Source organism: Geotrypetes seraphini, chromosome 10 (assembly GCF_902459505.1).
Source record: "Geotrypetes seraphini chromosome 10, aGeoSer1.1, whole genome shotgun sequence".
In the NCBI taxonomy this organism is placed as follows: domain Eukaryota; kingdom Metazoa; phylum Chordata; class Amphibia; order Gymnophiona; family Dermophiidae; genus Geotrypetes; species Geotrypetes seraphini.
The window spans coordinates 95,365,104-95,386,323 of NC_047093.1; the positions used below are offsets into that span (position 1 = coordinate 95,365,104).

General features: G+C 42.4%; 2 protein-coding genes across 2 annotated transcripts in view; one reads left to right on the plus strand and one right to left on the minus strand.

Annotated features, from left to right (window-relative positions):
- Positions 1–21,220, plus strand: part of DPP7 (dipeptidyl peptidase 7) — a 349,192-nt gene that overhangs the window by 162,111 nt on the left and 165,861 nt on the right. The window lies entirely within an intron of this gene.
- LOC117367838 (kelch-like protein 9) overlaps positions 4,474–21,220 on the minus strand; it is a 91,840-nt gene continuing 75,093 nt past the window's right edge. The window contains exons 3-4 of the mRNA XM_033960854.1: positions 19,700–19,860; positions 4,474–5,529 (exon numbers count right to left, since the gene is read on the minus strand). Coding sequence (XP_033816745.1) covers positions 5,161–5,529; positions 19,700–19,860 — 530 coding nt within the window. The 3' untranslated portion in view covers positions 4,474–5,160. The remainder of the gene's footprint in view (positions 5,530–19,699; positions 19,861–21,220) is intronic.

Consider the following 21,220-nt stretch of genomic DNA (forward strand, 5'->3'; position numbering starts at 1 on the left):
AAAGTATCGTATGGTTCCCTTAAATACTTTTGAAGAAACAAGGAGGCAGAAGTAATATTGCCTTTTCTTGCTTGTATAGGGGACTGATTCTTGAAGCAGCCTGACGGCGAAACATGTCGAGTGTGACAGGTCCCTTACCCGATTCGTTTCAGAAAAGAGAGAAACTACATCTTTTAAGATAAGTTCAAAAATATCAAATTATTTATGAAAGCACTAAGCACTTTATAACAGTTTTACTAATTTAAGAAAGACTACAAAGATGTTAAAATACATATAGAGGGGGCAAATGAAGAAGCCATAGCCATTAAGACATTTGTTGGCACCGAACAAAAAACGGATGACCAAGTGGCATGTCTGAAGCCCTAAGAAATTATACATAAAATAGTTGGTTGCATTGACTCTTGAGATTGGTTACAAGAAGTATTGGTCAATGTTTTAGGAGTAATTGCGATATTTTACTGGTGGAGTGTCATTTCCTTATTAAGCACACACAGGTATCTGGCTTGTCTATTTCTCACAACAGTGACTAGTGACAGAAAATTTTGTTCTGGTTTCTGTAAGCGGTTTTTGCTGTGGCCATCAGTAAGCTGTTAATACTGTATTTCTTTGACTATGTTATGTAGAGGATTAGCTACTCTTGTTTCTGTATGTGATTGAATTTACTCAGTGTACCAAACTGTTACAATTTTTTCTGCCAAAATTCTTATTCCATTTGTGTTCGTTGGTGAGGGTTTTATTTTCCCCAAGAATTTCCTGGTTGTTTGATTCACAGTAAGCAAGACCAGACAGTTAATAGTTCTCAAGTAAAAATAAAACCCAACAAAACACATTTATTGCTTCTCCCTTTTATTCTTTCTCAGGTATGGATCCTCAGGTCAGCTAATTGCCCTTAGCTCCTGTGCTAATGGCTCTTACTGGGTCCTTTCTGGGTATCTCTTTGAGACTCTAAATCAGTGTCTCTAACTTTCTTGAGCCGGGGCACACTAAAGGTTGTAGCCATGGCTTGAGGCACCCAGAAGTGCGTGGATGTCGCCATGATGACATCATGCATATGCATGACATCATCACATTGACATCCGCACAAGTGCAAAGGCCCTCCAGATGGGCCCTGAGATGCCTGTAGGGGGTGCCAGCAGGGAAGAGGGCCAGAGATGAGAGACACTGGTTCCATCTGATCGCCTACAGCAGTGTTTCTCAACTACTTCAAGCTAAGTACTCCCTAAGTCTAACAAATATCAACTGAGTATCCCAACCACAGACTTCCCTAGGCCCACCCAAGCTCTGCCCCAGATCCTATCCCCTTTACTAATTGTAATTCAATTTTTTCCATTCATTTTCCATATACACACAATATACACAGCAGATATAAATTCTTAAAACTGATACATTTCAATCTCTATATTGAAAATAAAATCATTTTACCTACCGGCCATCCTCTGCAGGCTGCTGTAATTAACTTTAAAGATGAGACCGGGAGGCCAGTGAGAAAGCCGGAGGACGCTAGAGAGAAGGGGAAAACATGCAAGCCTTTGGCGAATCAGGCAGCATTGGCACTGTACCACGTAGGAAAGTCAGCTGGCAGGTGCCTCTCTTCCTCCTCCTCAGTATGCCGCGGCACACTTAGAATCTCAGGAGGCACACTAGTGTGCCATGGAAACACACAGTTTAAGATATACTGCTGTACACAGTAGAGATCACAGACATGATATTTATTTAATGAAAGATTCTATAATGCTTCATGGTGAGGTATTCTTTCAAAGTGTGTTTTTTGTTTTGTTTTTGTTAGACTTTTCTGATTGATTTTTGATCTTTATTCATGAGAGAGGGGGAAGGAGGGAAGATATTTGGTGGATATTTGTGTGTATATGAAAAATGGATGGAAGAAACTGCATTATGATTAGTATTACTATTATGGGGGTGGAGTCATGGGCAGAGTTTGGGCGGGTTTAGAGCGGAGTTTGGCCAAGGGTACTCAGTTGGTATTTGTTAGGCTTGAAAAGGTTGAGAAGCACTGCACTAGAGTTCTCATTATTGTGATCTACACAGTCAAAAGCTTTGCTGTAGTCGATGAAGCAAAGGTATAGGGAGTTTTGGTATTCTTTGTTCTTCTCCAATATCCATCTAACATTGGCAATAATGTCTCTTGTTTCTCAACCTTTTCTGAAACCTGCCTGAACTTCAGATAGTTCTTGCTCAACATATGATTGGAGCCTTCGATGTATTATTTTTAGCAATATTTTGCTGGCTGGGGAATTAATGCAATCGTTCTATAGTTGTTTCAGTCCTTGGCGTCACCTTTCTTTGGTTTAGGTATGAACAGTGATCTTCTCCAATCAGTTGGCCATGTTTTTTCCATCCAAATCTATTGACACAGTCAAGTAGGGCCATGATAACTACTTCTGAGCCTTTTATTGATTCAATTGGAATACTGTCGATACCAGGTGACTTGTTTTTCGATAAAGATTTAATTGCTGCTATGACTTCTTCTTTTAAAATATTTGGTTTCCAGTTCAATTTCCCCAATGTTATCCTCATTGCTTTGTTTGTATACATTTTCTGTATATTCTTTCCATCTTTTTTAATGCTGTCTGGATCATTTAATATAATTCCACTGACATTTTTAAGCATCCCCTATTAAGGTTGGAATTTCTGCCGCAATCTCTTAATCTCCTGATATGCTAATTTGGTTTTTCCATTTACATGTCCTGATTCAATTTTCTGACAAATATCCTTGAGATATCGCTCTTTTGAACTTGACCGTTGAAACACTTGGTTCATTTGTGATACTTTTACTCTATCACCGGATAGTTTTGCTTGTCTTCTTTCCTCTGCTACTTTTCTGGTTTCTTCTGAGATCCAAGGTGATTTCTTGACTTTCTTTTTCATCTGGAGTGTTTTTTTTTAGCTTCATCACTAATTACAGTTTTGATGTCATTCCATAACTCTTCGGGCTCTCTATCTCTTGTATCAAGCAAGGCAAATCTGTTGTTTAGTTTTATCCAATAGTCTAACTGAATGTTTTCAATGTCATATTTTGGGAGGTATCTAATGATCATCTTCTTGTGAAGCTTTACTTTGATCTTGCATGTCAAAAGCTCATGGCCACTTCCACAATCAGCTCCTGGTTTAGTCCTTGCAGTCAAAACTGCAGATTTCCATCTCTTTCTTACACAGATGTAATCAATTTGATTTCGATATATGCCATGTTCAAAATAAAATTTTGGAACAAGCAGTTTAAGTGGGGTAGAGAGTCCATTGAAGATGACCCTCACACTGGATGGCCTATGGAAGCAACTTCCACAGAATTGTGCAAGAAAGTCAAGGATTTAATTTGGTCAGACAGACGAATTAAGGTTTCTCGAATAGCTGAAGAAATGGGCATCTTGGCAGGTACAATTTGGAAAATAATTCATGAAAAGCTGGACATGTCCAAGGTTAGTGCAAGATAGGTTCCAAGAATGCTGACACCATGTCAGAAGGCCACAAGGCTCCAGTGCTGTCACAGAAATTTGAGATGTTGCTATGTGAAGAACAAGTGAATTTTTTTCATCGTTCGGAGACTGGAGATGAGACTTCGGTCTGTCACAGAGATCCTGAGTCCAAAATGGAGTCAATGCAATGGAAACACAAAGTCATCCCCCACCCCCAAAAAGTTCAAGACAGAAAAATCTGTAGGCAAAGTCATGGAAACTGTCTTCTGGGATAATGAAGGACTTTTTGCTTCTGGAGTTCATGCCACACAAGACAATCATAACTCGGGAGAGTTATGCCAACACAATGATCACTTTACGGGAGTCAATCACGAAGAAAAGACGAGGAAAACTCATGACAATACGCTTCATGACAATACGCTGGTGCACATTTCACAACAATCACAGGCTGCCATCCAAGAATGTGGGTTTCAGCAGCTAAACCATCCACCCTACAGTCCTAATCTGACTCCCTCATTTTATTTCCTGTTCTGGGTTTTGAATAAATCTTTCCATGGACAGTGGTTTTCAAGTGATGAAAATATCAAGGAAGCTGTGACGTCTTGGTATGAAGGTCAAACAGAATAATTATTTTCAAAGGGGTCAAAGCCATTGCAGGAAAAGTGAATGAAGTGCATGGAGCTAAATCGGGACTATATTGAAAAATAAATCAAAAATTTTTTTGAAAACTTTTTTCTTCCCTCGTATTGTTCATAAGTATTTATCTTTATCTTATTCATGTAAAAGTAAATGGAAAATTTTAGATGATTATCTAGTAATGTCTCTCTCATTTCTATAACAATTTATTGTTAAAATATACTCTAACTGCTCATGATTATTTAGGGCTCCTTTTACAAAGGTGCGCTAGCGGTTTTAGCACACACACCGGATTAGCACACGCTATAGCGCATGCTAACTGAAAATCTACCGCCTGCTCAAAAGGAGATGGTAGCGGCTAGCGCATGCGGAAATTTAGCGTGCGCTATTCTGCGCAATAAGGCCCTAGCGCGCCTTTGTAAAAGGAGCCCTTAGTTTATAAATTCAATTGTTTATTGTTTGTTATACATTATACATTAACCACCCTTTTGGATGGTAATCATTCTTTTGCTGGATGCTGTATTTTTGAATATTTCCATATCATATAAACTTGTTATCCCATACACTGCTTTCTTTTTGTAATATGAAAATTTAAAAATTATTTTTAAAACATCTCTAATGAAATCTGCTAATCTACTCAAATTCTTTAAAATAGATTACATTTTTAAACTTCACATGTTCTCTGAACAGCAAGAAATCCTAGTACCTTGCATTTCTCTGACTTTAATCTCATTTAGAGAGAACAAAGAATAGAAGCTGTGACGTCTTTTTCTGTAACTGATATCAGTAGTTAACTATTGTAAGATTAGAAGCACATCCTGATCATTGCAACCAATAAATTAGGCAAGAATTGAATGGAAATTCTTTGAACCTTGAACTAGCATTTTTCCATAGTGACATTTGGTAACTAATATAAATTTTAATGTAGACCCTGTAAAGTATGCTTCTTGCATAATGCTGACACATACCTGCAGTTTTGATTTCTGACAAATACAGTACTTATTGTTGAATGTATTACAATTTTAGGAAAATGATTATTACTATTTGCTAGAGTATGATATTTTCTTGAATTGCCCTATAAAGATCTTCACTTCTACATTTCTGTTATGAACAAATTAAGAGTGGATTTCTTCATGATAGGAGCAGATAAGCGTACTGCACTTTTGTTCGGCAGTGTCATTTGCAACTGATGGGACAGTTTAAGAGTACATGTAGCATGATCTACCAAAGGCTTAGGCAGTGAACCTGCCTTTTTCCACATGTTTGAGGCATGATCATATGTGAATACTCCATTCTCCTTATTCATGCTTCTGAGTGACCCCCCTCCTGTAATATACAGTTTGGACTGCTGGGCAACGATGCTGAACTGGCAGCATTCAAATGGGGAGATCTTCAGAGTACTCCATTGGTCAGATGCTGGACAGTAGTATTCAGTTTCATTCACATGGCTCCACCCCTCTGTCTGGAAAAACATGAATATAAGCTCTGTTTACTGAGAAGGATCAGGGAGATTGGAGAAAAAGTGGAAACAAAATAGTATTTAAAACAGTAAAACAGTTTAAGAATGCATGGGATAAGCACAGAGGATTCTTATCCTCAAAAAGGATACAGTGCATGGAAAGCATGATCAATAAATACATTTTGAAAAGATTCATAATGCCATATTCGCTTAGTCAACAAGAGTTGCTGAGGCTGCCAGAATGTTTGGCAAAGAGATTAACATGAAATATAGAGAGGTAACAGAAATCCAAGTTGTCTGAGAAGGTGCAATGGTAGAATCCACGGGCAATTGGGCCTGCATGCTCTGTAATACGTAAAAGTCCAAGTGGAAATGCAGTTGCTCATATAGTCAGATACATCTAGCAGGGTATGCAGAGGGACCTAGGAGGCGGTGTATCTGGTCACTGGCTACATTAACATTGCTGGCTATTTAGATTATTAGAAAGCCATGTGGGAAAATGGGGGGGGGGGGGAATGGCACACTGAACCAAGGGAGATCTTTTATATTCTTCTGTCCAAATTGATGCAGTACAAATTAGTAAGGTGATAGAAGAAATCCTTCTGTGACTGGAAGCTGGGATGTATCCATAATCAGTGTGGGCAAGATAACTAAGCAAACTGGTACGCCCTCACCTGGAATACTGGGTCCAGCACTGGTCGCCGTACATGAAGAAGGACACGGTAGGGACTTGAAAGGATCCAAAAAAGAGCGACTAAAATGGTTAAGAGGCTGGAAGAGTTGCCGTACAGTGAGAGATTAGAGAAACTGGGCCTCTTCTCTGAGAGGGGACATGATCGAAACATTCAAGATAATGAAGGGAATAGACTTAGTAGATAAAGACAGATTATTCACCCTCTCCAAGGTAGAGAGAACGAGAGGGCACTCTCTAAAGTTAAAAGGGGATAGATTCTGTACAAGGAAGTTCTTCTTCACCCAGAGAGTGGTAGAAAACTGGAACGCTCTTCTGGAGGCTGTTATAGGGGAAAACACCCTCCAGGGATTCAAGACAAAGTTAGACATAGTTAGACAAGTTCATGCTACGTACACAGGTAAGGCTAGTGTCAGTTAGGGCACTGGTCTTTGACCTAAGGGCCGCTGCGTGAGCAGACTTCTGGGCACGATGGACCATTGGTTTGACTCAGCAGTGGCAATTCTTATGTTCTTATGTTCTCCTTTTCATGCCAGTCAGTGGTCCTCCCGGTGTTGGGCTGTTGGGTCGAATCTGCAGAGAAGAATCAGTTGCACAAATTGGATGTTTCTCGGGTTCTTCATTCTTATGTCCAGAGGACCCAGATCAGAAAATCAGATTGTCTCTGTCCTTTTAGCGGGTCATCGTAAGGGGGATGGTGCTTCCAAGGCTACCATTGCGCGCTGGATCAAGGAGACTATTGTATTCGCGTATCTTCTTAAGAAAAAGCCTGTTCCAGAATTTCTCAAAGCTCATTCCTCTTGGGGTTAAGCAGCTTCTTGGGCTGAGTCTTCGTTGGTGCCTCCAGTAGATATTTATAAGGCTGCAGTTTGGTCTTCATTGCATTCCTTTGTCAGACACTATTGTGTGGTTGTTCAGACACGTCAGGATGTGGTGTTCGGTGAATGTGTTCTGGTGTCGGCCCTTCAGGGGGTCACACCCATGATGGGTACTGCTTTGGTACATCCCGTCATTGAAGCATATACCAGTCTGGAGAGTTGCTTAAAAAGGAGAAATTAGGTTATGACCTGCTAATTTTCTTTCTTTTAGATTCTCCAGACTGGTATAGGACCCCACCCTGTCTGTTGTCGTGTAGTTCTTGCGGGGGTTTGCGCGTGCAGTTTTTGCTTTTTCTGCAGGTTCTAGTATTTTTCCAGGGCCAGGGAGATCAAAGAACAGTGGCTGTGGCTCGGCTGGTGTAGCTGGCGAGCTGTGGGGACATTTTGCTCCTTTACATTTTCTAACAGCATTCCTTTATATTAGTTATTACTCCTGTTCGGAGTCTTGGTTTTGTTTTTTTTCTTTTTATAGTTGGTTTTTGCATAGTTCTGCTTGGCTGTTCGGCAGACTGAGGTAATTAGGGAGAGTAAGCTATTATGTACTATTCCAAAGTTTTGTCTCAGTCTCCACCTGCTGGTCATGATGAGATGTTACCTATCACTGAAGCCTATACCAGTCTGGAGAGCCTAAAAGAAAGAAAATTAGCAGGTAAGAACCTAATTTCTCCTTTTTCCTACTGGCCATACCTCTTCCGATGCACCCTAGCATCCTTTTCGCCATCACCTTTTTAACCTGTGTGGCCATCTTAAGATCATCATATACAACTACACCCAAATCCCGCTCTTCTGTCATGCAAATAAGTTCTTTACCCCCTAAACTGTACCATTCCCTTGAGTTTTTGCAGTCAAAATGCATGACCTTGCCTTTCTTAGCATTAAACTTTATCTGCCAAATTTCAGACCATTCTTCAGGCTTCACTAGGTCTTTCTTGATGTTATTCATACCATCTGGGGTGTGTGCTCTATTGCAGATTTTAGTATCTTCCGCAAAGAGGCAAATCTTAGCCAACAGGCCTTCAAGCAATATCTTTTATAAAAATGTTAAAAAAAGAACATGAACACAACCTTGAAGCACACCACTAGTAACATCCCTTTCCTCAGAACGATCTCCATTGACCACTACCCTCTGTCGCCTTCCACTCAACCAGTTCCTGACCCAGCCCGTCACTTTGGGACCAATCCCAAAAGAACTCAGTTTATTTATTAAACGTCTGTGTGGAACACTGTCAAAGGCATCCTTTACTGCTCGCACCTGGAGACTGAGGTGGTGGAGTCTCCTCCTCAACTTCTTTTGGCTGGTGATGCTTATGTTGCTGACACTTATATGTAAGTTCTAGCTCAGGTGCCAGTGTACTCCATTTCTGCTCGCAGGATGCTCTAGATCAGACAATGGGCTGGTGATTCCACTGTCAAGGCTTCCTTGGCTAGTCTTCTATTTTAGGGGCAGTTATTGTTGGGCAAGGGCCTGGATGACCTCATGAATTTTGTGGTGGATCGTCGCCCTATGTTCTGGCCTGATAGCAGACTCAGAACCTCTGGAAGTTCTAGACACTCTAATTTTAGTGGTTACAGGCATATACAACTTCCACGTCTCAGAGATTTTTCCAGAACTCCTATCAGTGGTATTAAGGCTATAGGCAAACCCAGTAATCTGCTTCCCATTCCACATAAAATTTATGCCAAGCCAAGGAATGCTCCTCTACTGATAGGGGGTACACTTTCAGTTTTCCTGCCGGCCTGGGCTCCCATTTCATCCGACCGGTGGGTCTTGGACATAATTCACTCAGACTACAAGTTGGAATTTGCCTGGCCTCTGATGGATTGGATTGTGGACTTTCCTGCAGGTCGACCAGCCAAAGCACTCAAGGTGCAATCCACTGTACAACACTTGCTGGAAATTCTGGCTATTGAGTCGGGGCTTCCCTCCCTCTTGGGCTCAGGCAGATACTCCATGTACTTCATCATGCCAATGAAAGGCTTTGACGATTGGAGGCCTGTTCTTGATCTCCAGCACGTAAATGCGGCTCCCATGATTCCACACTTTTGCATGTGGTCTGTGCAATCTGTCACTGCAACAGTGGGCCCGGGAGAGTTTCTTTCCTCTGAATCTCCTGGAAACTTACTTGCACATTCCATTCTTTCCAGCTCACTACACTTGCTTGTAGTTTCATGTTTTTTTTAATAAAAAATTATTACCAGTTCTCAGCTCTATCCTTTGGACTGGCTCAGCTCCCCATATCTTCACCAAAGTGATGGTGGTCGTGGGCAGCTTATTTATGGACAATGGGATGCAAGTACACCCTATTTGCATAACTGCCTGTTGAGGGCTCCCTCATTGGCTGAGGGTCGATATACAGCAGATCCAGTGATCCACGTTCTGGTGGCCCTCGGTTGGATTGTGAGCTCCAGAAAGTGAAGTTTCATGCCCAAGCAGTCTCTGGAATATCTGGGTGTTATGTTCAACACAACAGTGGGCCGTGTCTATCTTCCAGAAGCAAGCAGACAGGAGCTGTGTTCTCAAAGTTTCTGTCTTCCTGAAGCAGCCAGCTCCATTGACGTAGGACTGTCTACAGCAGTATTCTTCAACCTCCAGTCCACAGACCGGTGTCATTCCTCAGAAAATTCCTGCCAGTCCGCACAGGGTTGGCGAGATCGATGCGTTTAAATTTCTTTCCGGTCTGCGCAGGGCTGGCGAGATCATAAGGAGCCTCTGACAGTGGCTTTCTCCCCTCCCAGCAGGCTTCAGTATTTGCCAGCGCAGTGGATCCTTCAGCAGCGCACTGCAGTATTTGCCAGCGCACTTCAGCAGCCTTGGGACTTTTGCTGAGGCCACCTCTGATGATGCAACTTCCTCTTTCCTCAGAGACTGCGTGACCCAAAGGATCCAAGGCTGCCTAAGTGAATCACTGCGCTGCTGCAGGCAAGTACTGAGAGCTGCCGGGAGGGGAGCGGAGGGAAGGGAAGGAAGCCACTGTTGGAGGGTGGGAAGCTGCTGGACAAGGGAAAATAAAAGGAGAGCTGCTACTGGACCTGGAGGGAGGGAGGAGAGGTGCTGCTGGGAGGGGAGGAGGAAAACATAAGAACATAAGAAATGCCTTCACTGGATCAGACCCTAGGTCCATCTAGTCCGGCGACCTGCACACGAGGAGGCCAAGCTAGGTGTTCTCTAATGGACACCTTGTTCACCCGTGTCCCTCAATGTGATTTGCATGAAGATGTGCATCCAACTTGCCCTTGAATCCCAGAATGGTGGTCTCTTTCACAACCTCCTCTGGGAGAACGTTCCAGGCGTCCACCACTCGCTGTGTGAAGCAGAACTTCTAGATATTAGTCCTGAGTCTGCCTCCCCTAAGTTTTAGTCCATGACCTCTTGTTCGAGTCACTGTTGACAATGTGAATAACGAAGATTCTTGCTCCATTTTGTCGAAACCTTTTAGTATTTTAAAAGTCTCTATCATATCCCCTCGCAGCCTTCTCTTCTGAAGGGTAAACAATCCCAGTTTTTCGAGGCGTTCTTCGTAACTCAAATTCTTCATACCTTCTATTAGTTTTGTGGCTCGTCTCTGCACCCTCTCTAGTAGGGTTATATCCTTCTTTAGGTAGGGAGACCAGTGTTGGACACAGTATTCCAAGTGTGGTCTGACCATTGCTCTATAAAGCGGCATTATGACATCCGCCGATCTACTCGTGATGCCCTTCTTTATCATACCCAACATCCTGTTTGCTTTCTTTGCCGCCGCTGCGCATTGAGCCGACGGCTTCAGGGTCCTGTCTATCAGTACCCCCAGGTCCCTTTCTTGTTCGCTCTTGCCCAATGTTACACCTAACATTTTATATTCTTGTTCTTTGTTTTGCCTGCCCAGGTGCATCACTTTGCATTTTTCTATATTAAATTTCATCTGCCACTTTTCCGCCCATTTCTCCAGTTGGTTCAAATCTCTTTGAAGTGCATCTCTGTCTATTTGCGACCCAACTGCCCGACATAGTTTTGTGTCATCTAAAACTTGATTATGTTACTTGTTGTTTCCTCTTCTAGGTCATTTATGTAGATATTGAACAAGATGGGCCCAAGAACCGATCCCTGGGGCACACCGCTCGTCACCTTCTCCCAGTCCGAGAACTTCCCATTTATGCTCACCCTCTGCAATCTGTTCTCCAGCCATTTGCCTATCCATCTTAGTATATCCCCTTTTATACCATGTCTTTGTAGTTTCCTCATGAGCCTTGCGTGTGGTACCTTGTCGAATGCTTTCTGGAAGTCCAAGTATACGATATCCACCGGTTCTCCACTATCAATATGTTGGTTCACCTTCTCAAAAAATTGAAACAAATTTGTCAAACATGACTTCCCCTTCCTGAAACCGTGTTGACTAGCTCTCATCAGGTCATGATTATCCAGGAAGGAAACTGCAGGGAGATTAGAGGAGGGGAAGGAGTCAGGGTGGAATGAAGAGATCAGATGAGGGAAAGTAGAGAGAGATTGAGGCTGGGAATAATAATAATAACTTTATTCTTCTATACCGCCAGCAGAGAAATAAGGAGAGAGGGAAAAAGATGCTAGATCTAGTGTAGGAGAGATAAAAATGAAGAGAGTAGTGAAGCTGGAATGAATCATGTAAAAAGGAGAGGGGAGCACAGGCTGGATGGAAAGGGGAGAGGGGCATAGAAAGAAGGCAGATACCATATCGAAGGGGGAGAGGTCAGACAGTCGATGGAAGGGGCAGATGCTAGATTGAAGAGACAGAGGGCAGACACTGGAAAGAAGTGAAAAGAAGATGAAAGCAAAAACCAGAGACAACAGAAGGTAGAAAAAATAATTTTATTTCTATTTTGTGATTAGAATATATTTAAAATATGTATCCTGCTAGAGCTGGTGTTAGACATAAATGGGGATTGCAAAGCCCAGGCAGTGCTTCTTTAGCTTCCAGCTGGCTTAGGGCTCTCTCTGACCAGGGGGAAGTTGCCCTAGTTGCACTCCCCTAATACTGTTCCTATCATGTGTGACTGCGGTATTCTGTTAGCATGATATTTCTGTGTAGCATTCTGTAATAATTTGGCTTATTCAGTTTTCTTGATAGTAGAGGGGATATATGTGAAGGGGAGGGGAGACAGGGGTTTTGTTGATCCTTGCTCTGTATTATTTGTATTTATAAAATGGCATTTGTACAGAATATTGTTTCTTTTTATACTTTAATAAATTACATCAACTATAATAAAAGGCTAAGCGCGCATGCGCTGTTGAAAGATCGTGATTCCTTGTGGCGTGAGGTGCGCTTCTGTGCCAGTCCTCATGGCGCCTGTGCTAGCTGGAGGCGCGTGAGTGTGCAGAACACACCAGCGACTCCTCCCTCCCGCTGCCGCTCCTCTTCAAAGCGGCTTGCTGAGGTTCGCCAGCCGCTGTAGTGTACCTCGCAGGCCGCTCTCCACCTTCCTGACATGGTGCTGAAGAAGGAGCCAGGGTTGCCGCTACTGCCACACTCGCAGTCTTCCTGCAGCCCCGCCCACCGCCATTAAGCAGGAGAACCTGCTCGACGATCTGGGCCGAGAGGTAAACGATGCAGCCCCTGTCCTAGACTGACACCAGCTCCAGTTGGAGGGATGGAGGGAAGGTAAGAATGGGAGGGGGGGTGGAAACAGAAGGGGGCCATGGGGCAGGCAGGCAGGCATTGCACAACAGGGGGAGAGGGAAAGGGGGCTGCTTTGGGGGGAGGGGTGTGCTGTGGGCAGACAGCAATCATCGGGGGGAACAGAAGAGGGCCATGGAGCACGCAGGCATGGCACAAAAGGGGGAGAGGGAAAGGGGGCTGCTGGGGGGGAGGGGTGTGCTGGGGGGCAGAAAACAATCATGCTTTGCTCTGGGAGGGGGGGAGACAGAAGGGGGCCACAGAGAGACAAGCAGGCATGGTGCAACAGAGAAATACAGGTAGGCAAGGGGCCAGGTAGAGACACAGACAGAATGAATGACAGACAGACAGCGTCCAAGGAGAGAGAGACAAAGAAAAAAACCCAGACAGACAGACATCTGCTCTAGCACCCGTTAATGTAACGGGCTTAAAGACTAGCTTAATATAAAATCATAACTGAGGCTTGTGGGATGGGATCAGATGGTTTGCAGGGACCAAGCTCGTGAAGATGGGGCGGAAACAGGTTTTTAAAAATTTCAGTCTTAGTCGTTTGCCAGTCCACAAAATAATAATTTTATTTCCGCCGGTCCATAGGTGTAAAAAGGTTGAAGAACACTGGTCTAAAGGTCCTAGAGTCCATGGCAGCCACGTTGAATGTGCTCCTTTGGGCGAGAGCGCAAATGTGTCCTCTCCAGCATGCCTTTCTCACTGGACTCCACACAAGGATGTGTTACAGACCTGACTCTAGCACATGTGGCGGGAGTCGACAATGTTACAGCTGACTTCCTCAGCAGACATTCTGTGGATAATGAGCCAAGTAGTAGCTATCCTCAGCGGTGTTCTGTGCCATTGTGCTATGCTAGTTTTGGTACCGCTTTGTCATCATGGCCACAGCATTGCACAAGACGCCGCCTCGATTCTTTAGTTGAAGATCTGAGCTCGGCATCGAAAATCTCGACGCTCTCATGCAGCTGTGGCCTCGGGGGATTCTTTTGTATGTCTTTTCTCCCTGACCCATGTTAGGCCGAGTCATTCGGCAGCTAGCGACTCGTCTGGGCCCTGCTGTTCTGGTGGCTCCAGACTGGCCTTGTGGGCCATGCTACAAAATCTGCTGCATCTTCTCAGGGGTCATGGCCTTCGGTTCCGCACTGCTCTGGACCTACTTACTCGGGGTCCAGTCACCATGGAGGACCTGGATCATTTTGTTCTTACAGCATGGCTATTGGGTGTGCAGCTTTAGTGCACAAAGGCTATTCATAGGTACTGTAGTTCTTGCCACACTTCTCAAGTCTATGAAGTTGACTATACTTCTCCCTCCGTATTTGCGGTTTCAATTATTTGCGGTTTTTAGTTTTCTGGCTCTTCCCTCCCCCCAATTACATCAGTTTGCAAAGAGAAATCGCTGATTCCAAATGTTTACAGAGAAAATTGCTGATTCCCAGCACTTTCTTCACCGTGTTTTGCCTCTCCTTCAGGAACAAGCCAGGTCTCCCACCATGTTATTCGCGGTTTCACCATATTCATGATGGTTTTTAATAGAAAACAGCTAATAACAAATGAAAAAGTTATTCACGGTTTTTCTGTATTCGCAGTTCTGTTAATCCCCTATCACAGTGAATACGGAGGGAGAAGTGTACTGTGTTAGCCTACGCTAAGACATGGAAGACTTTTTAGGCTTTGATGTGACCAGGAACAGATGGAGCTGTATTTCTCTCCGATTTTGGTGGTTCTCGCCTTTCTTCCGGCTGGTCTAGATAAAGAACTTGCTGTGTATTTATATTCCACTTATAACCTAAGTGGTGTACATTCAGGTACTCCAGCATTTTTCCCTATTTGTCCTGTTGGGTTCACACTCTATCTAATATACCTGGGGCAAAGGGGGATTAAGGAGAAGCATGGGATTTGAACCCACAACCTCAGGGTGCTTAGGCTGTAGCTCTAACCATTGTTCCACACACTGTGGCATCCTGTCCAGCCCAAGTGGCTGGGCTCTCTTGTTTCAGAGCCTGGGACTGTCATTAGTCTTTGGCGTCTCACCGTGCCATTGCCAGTTTCTGAAAGGGACTTTTTGCATTGATTACAACTGGTCCAGAATACTGCAGTGAAACTGATTTTTGGGAAACGTAAGTTCAATCACGTAATATCGTTGCTTCAGAGTTGTCATTGGCTTCCTGTTTATTTTAAACTGAACTAAACCTTAAGTTTGTATACCGCATCATCTCTATAAAGATAGAGCTCGACACGGTTTACAGGTAATTCAGTAAATGAGGGAAGGACATAATAAGAAATTAGAGGTTATGAAGAGGATAGCTAGCTTTACATTTTAAATAGATAGCTTTACGTTTTGGAGAAAAGCCAGGTTTTCAGATGCTTTCGGGGCAGGGAGGTTATTCCAAAGCTCAGTGAATTTGAAGAAAAGGGATTTCCCGAATTTACCTGCATACATGACACCTTTTAACAAGGAGAAAGATAGCTTGAGTATGTGGGCAGATCTGGTAGTGTCAGGTCTTGAAGAATTCCAGGATAGTGAGATTAGGGGAGGAAGAATGCCATGTAGGATCTTGAAATTTAGGCAGGTACATTTAAAGTGAATCCTAGAAATCACTGGAAGCCAGTGAAGTTTTGACAGAAGCGGAGAAACACGATCAAATTTGCTTTATGCGAAGATCAACCTAGCCACAGTGTTCTGGATCCGCTGAAGTCTTTGAAGATTTTTCTTGGTTAGACTTAGATAGATGGAATTACAATAGTCCAGTCTGGAAAGAATGATTGATTGTACAAGGACACCAAAATGTTGTTGGCGGAACATAAGAACTGCCATCTCCGGATCAGACCTTCGGTCCATCAAGTCCGGCGATCCACACCGGGCGTAATTTTAGTCACCCATATCCCTCTAAGCCTCTCGTAAGGAGATGTGCATCTAGTTTGCTTTTAAATCCTAGAACGGTGGATTCCGCAATAACCTCCTCTGGGAGAGCATTCCAGGTGTCCACCACTCGTTGCGTATAGCAGGATCTTTATTTTATATTTTAGAGTTCAATTTAAATGTGCTTGTGTTATTTTTAAAATTCTTTATGGTATCTTCACTCCTCTAATTCATTTATCCTGGAATCTTTACAGATTCTCTTTTGCAAGGGGCACCCAACAATATAAATTATCTCTCCCTTCCAAAAAGGGATTAGAGGAATTAAGATTTTTGGCCAATCTTTGATTTTTAAGTTTTCTCAACTTTGGAACGATCTTCCGCTCCATATAAGAAGCTCTGGTTCTCTTCTATTTTTTCCATAAGCTTTTGAAAACTACTTTATTCACTAAACATTTTGGAAATTAATTATTTTCAAAAAAATTTTTTATGGTTTTTATTTTATTAAGTTAACTATTGTAAACCAGGTTGAGCTTTCTTAGAATGAAGACTCAGTATATAAAGCAAAATATTAGATTAGATTAGGTGCCTGTTTTACAAAGCCGCAGAAGCGATTCCCCTGCAACATAAGCACCGAAAACCATAGGCATTGAATTGGCTTCAGTGCATTTGCTGCAAGAGACTCACTACCGTGGCTTTGTAAAAGGGGCCCTATGTGCACATATTGCATACAGTATGAAAAACAGCAATGAGATCATTTTGTTTACTAAAAGCGTGATTTACAATGACTGTAAATACAACTATTAGCACCTTTACTTATTTATAATATTTTCTTTTTCATGGAGAAAGAATTAAGAGAAGTCATTCTCCTCTGATTCTTGGCTTAATCATACTTATCCTAATTTTATATATAGTACTCAATTGCATGTGCAAATGTAGGGCACATGCCTAAATTGTATACAATCAATTACTTAATGAGCCAATTAGCACTGATAATTGGGGGCTAACAATTATTGATACTAATTGGCAATAACTGGAATTTGTGTGTGCATCATTCTAATAAAGATGTGTACATAAATTATTCCATTTGGATCTGAAAAGGAGATATGGGCATGGACAGATCAGGGTGGTTCTAGGATTTGTGCACATAACATAAGAATAGTCTTACTGGGTCAGACCAATGGTCCATCAAGCCCAGTAGCCCGTTCTCACGGTGGCCAATCCAGGTCACTAGTACCTGGCCAAAACCCAAGGTGTAGCAATATTTCATGCTACCGATACAGAGCAAGTAGTGGCTTCCCCCTATGTGTTTCTCAATAACAGACTATGGACTTTTCCTCCAAGAACTTGTCCAAACCTTTCTTAAAACCAGCTACGCTATCCCCTCTTACCACATCCTCTGGCAATGCGTTTCAGAGCTTAACTATTCTCTGAGTGAAAAAAAATTTCCTCCAATTGGTTTTAAAAGTATTTCCTTGTAACTTCATCAAGTGTCCCCTAGTCTTTGTAATTTTTTGATGGAGTGAAAAATCGATCCACTTGTATCCACTCAGGATTTTGTAGACTTCAATCATATCTCCCCTCAGCTATCTCTTTTCCAAGCTGAAGAGCCCTAACCGTTTTAGTCTTTCCTCATACAAGAGGAGTTACATCCCCTTTACCACCTTGGTCACTCTTCTTTGAACCTTTTCTAGTGCCACTATATCTTTCTTGAGATAAGGAGACCAGAATTGAACGCAATACTCCAGAAGAGGTCGCACCATAGAGTGACACAGAGGCATTATAAACATTCTTAGTCTTGTTAACCATCCCTTTTTTAATAATTCCTAGCATCCTATTTGCTTTTTGCCGCTGCTGCACATTGGGAGGAAGATTTTATCATATTGTCTTTGACACCCAGATCCTTTTCTTGGGCGCTAATCCCCAAGAGGGACCATAGCATCCGGTAACTATGATTCAGGTTATTCTTCCCAATGTGCATTACTTTGCATTTGTCCACAATAAATTTCATTTGCCATTTGGACGCCCAGTCTTCCAATTTCCTAAGGTCCGCCTGCAGTTTTTCACAATCCACATGCGTTAAAACAACTTTGAACAGTTTAGCGTCATCTGCAAATTTAATCACCTCACTCATCGTTCCAATTTCCAGATCATTTATAAATAAGTTAAATAGCACTGGTCACAGTACAGACCCCTGCGGCATTGCACTGTTTACTTTCCTCCATTGAGAAAAATGACCATTTAACCCTACCCTCTGTTTTCTATCCGATAACCAATTCCTAATCCACAACTGAACTTTGCCACCTATCCCATGACACTTTAATTTTCTCAGGAGTCTCTCATGGGGAACTTTATCAAAAGCTTTCTGAAAATCTAGATACAACTGTCTCAACTTTATCCACATGTTTATTCACACCTTTAAAGAAGTCAAGCAAATTTGTGAGGCAAGATCTTCCTCGGCTGAACTCATGTTGACTCCATCTCATTAAATCATGTTTGTCTACATGTTCCACAATTTTATTTTTTTATAATTGCTTCTACCATTTTGCCCGGCACCGAAATGAGGCTTACCGGTCTGTAATTTCCCGGATCTCCCCTGGAGCCCTTTTATAAAATTGGCATAACATTGGCCACCCTCCAATCTTCAGGTACTACAGACAATTTTAGCGACAGGTTACAGATCACTAACAGCAGGTCAGCAATTTCATTTTTGAGTTCTGTTAATACCCTGGGATGTATACCATCTAGTCCTGGCGATTTTTCACTTTTTAACTTGTCAATTTGGCTTAGTACATCTTCCAGATTCACCGAGATTTCTTTTAGTTCCGCCACATCATCACCCTTGAAAACCATTTCCGGTTCAGGTAGATCTCTCACATCTTCTTCAGTAAAGACCAAAGCAAAGAATTCATTCAGTCTTTCTGCTATAGCCTTATCTTCCCCTGAGCGCCCCTTTCGTTCCTTGATCATCCAACGGTCCCACAGATTCCCTCACAGGTTTTCTGCTTCTGATGTACCTAAAAAAATTGCTTTGAGGTTTTGCCTCTTTTTCAAGTTTCACTTCATATTCTTTCTTAGCTGTCTTTATCAATGCTTTGCATATAATTTGCCAGTGCTTGTATTTCTTATTTGCTTCATTCAGATCTTTTTTCCATTCTTTAAAGGATGTTTTTTTGGCTCTAATAGCCTCTTTCACTTCACCTTTTAACCATGCCGGCTCTCGTTTCTTCTTCTTTCTACCTTTGCTGATATGTGGAATACATCTGGTCTGGGTGTCCATGACAGTATATCTACGCCTGGTTTACAGTCCTAACCTTTGCAACTGATCCTTTTAACTTCTTTTTAACCATTTTTCTCATTTTATCTTAGTCTCCTTTTTGAAAATTAAATGCCCCTACAGTAGATTTCTTTTGCGACGTTACTCCCGATACAAATTTACAGTTGGTGTAAATCTTCATAGCTAAAATTGGGTGCGGCCCCTGGTGCTATTCTACTAAAGTCACCCATCTTGGAGTATCATTTATATATATATATATATAAGTGCTTAGTGTGCATTATTTTTTGCACCCAATTCTGGGCACCATTTCTTGAATTTCTTGAATTTCTTGAATTGAGTGTTTGCTGCCTGGCTGATGTAATAGCAAGTAAAGGGCCTATAACTGATAAATGATGAATACTCATTTTCCTCCTTACAGAGCCCAGATTACAGCTTAGGACTCCTGTGTTGTGGGTACATGGACCATAGCACCCTTCTTTTGTTTGTCACAAAATACACTTTTTGATTAGTTGGGAGGCATCTCTGGTGCTCTGAGCCCAAGGAGCAAACATTAACGGCCTCTTTTACAAAGCTGCGCTGCGCTAATGGCCCCGAAGTCCATAGAGATTTAAAGGGCTTTGTGGTTGTGGCTGTGCGGCAGCCGCAAGCACAGCTTTGTAAAAAAGGCCGCAAGTCTAAAAACTGAATTTGGGGCTGCAAGTTGCTGTCAAGTTTTCTAATGTTGAAATAAGAACAACTTGAAATACTATTTTAGCTTAGTATCAAAGTAATTAAAATAGGATTATTTAAAATTAGAAGTGGGTAGTATTTTCAGAATATAAAGATAAATTGTTGACTTACAGAATTAAATGTCCGTCCTCCAATGCAGAAAATTTTCTCTCCTATTGTTGCCATTCCATGATTACAGCGGGCAAAAGTCATAGCCCGATTGCTGACCCAGCGTCGGAGACGTGGTAAGTAGCTGTATATATCATGTAAAGTTTTCCCTGCAGAAAATCCTCCTAATTAAAAGAAAAATCCAACACAGACTTGAGTTCTTGGTTAATTAAAATTTAGGAAATATGTTTGTAAATTATGTTTCATTAGAGAAATACACTTCAAAATTCCATTACTGAGGGAGCAATCTTCAAACCGAACACACTGGGACAAAGACCCAGTTACATCAGTTTTCAATGAGAAAGTATGCACTTTAACACACCCTAGGGCAGTTAGCGTGCATTAATCATTAAAAGCCCATAGGTCTAAAATGGTTTTAGAATTTAGCACACACTAATTCCCTTAGAGTAGTGGTCTCAAACTTGCGATCTGGGGGCCACATGCAGCCCGCCAGGTACTATTTTGCGGCCCGCGATCTGTACTAGTACTGCCCACTCTTTGCATCCTCCGGCTTCCCCCCTGGCCTGCCGCTCTTACCTTCAGATAATTACTGCAGCCTGCAGAGAGGATTGCCGGTACTGTAGCGATCCTTGCAGGCTGCTGTCAAACTCAGCAGCCCGTTCCCTCTGCCACGATCCTGCCCCTGACATCAGAGGAGGGGCGGGACCGCGACAGAGGGAATGTGCTATGGAGGCTGATGGCGGCCTGCAAGGAATGCTACTGCACTGGTGATCCTCTTTGCAGGCTTCGGTAATTAGCTGATTAGAGAAACTGTAAAGGGGCGTGATTACATGGTACCGCTAAAATTCAAAAAGGCTTCAGTGGCCAGCACAAAACCCAACCCCCTGCACACAGCGGCAGGAGAGATTGGGCATCTCTCTTGCCATGATCATTATGGGTATGGGTTGCCTGGGCTGCTGAGCTGATCGCGGCTCAGCAGCCCAATCTGGAACTTGTACCTGTTTTAATTTCATCTAAGTCAAAACGTATAAGTTCCATTTGGCAACCTGTCAAACTTTTTGATTATGGCTGACGGACGACTAATCCTAGGTCAGCCCACATCTCGCCTACCTCCTGCCCTATCCATTCTTCCAAAAATACCCCTTTTCACTCTAGGCACACAGAGGCAGTGAAAAGGCCTAAGCTGGTTTTAGATACATTTAAAACCAGTTTTGATTATTGGTACATAAACGACCTGTCTTTTTGATTGTCCAAGTACCGACTTAGGCCGGTTGTTGGACTTTTCAAAAAAAATTATTATGACCCCATAGTCTTATCTAAGATACTTATAATCTCTGACATTGTAGCTTCCTAAATTAAATTATGCATCTCAACATATAGACATTATTTCATTAATGAAACATGAATTTGTCCTCTAGGAAGAGAAAAAGGAAAATACATCCGATTAATGATTCAAATATTAAATATTGTTCTGTTTCTTGATTGACTTACACAGGTTCAGAATAGAGAGTTGCGCAGGGACAG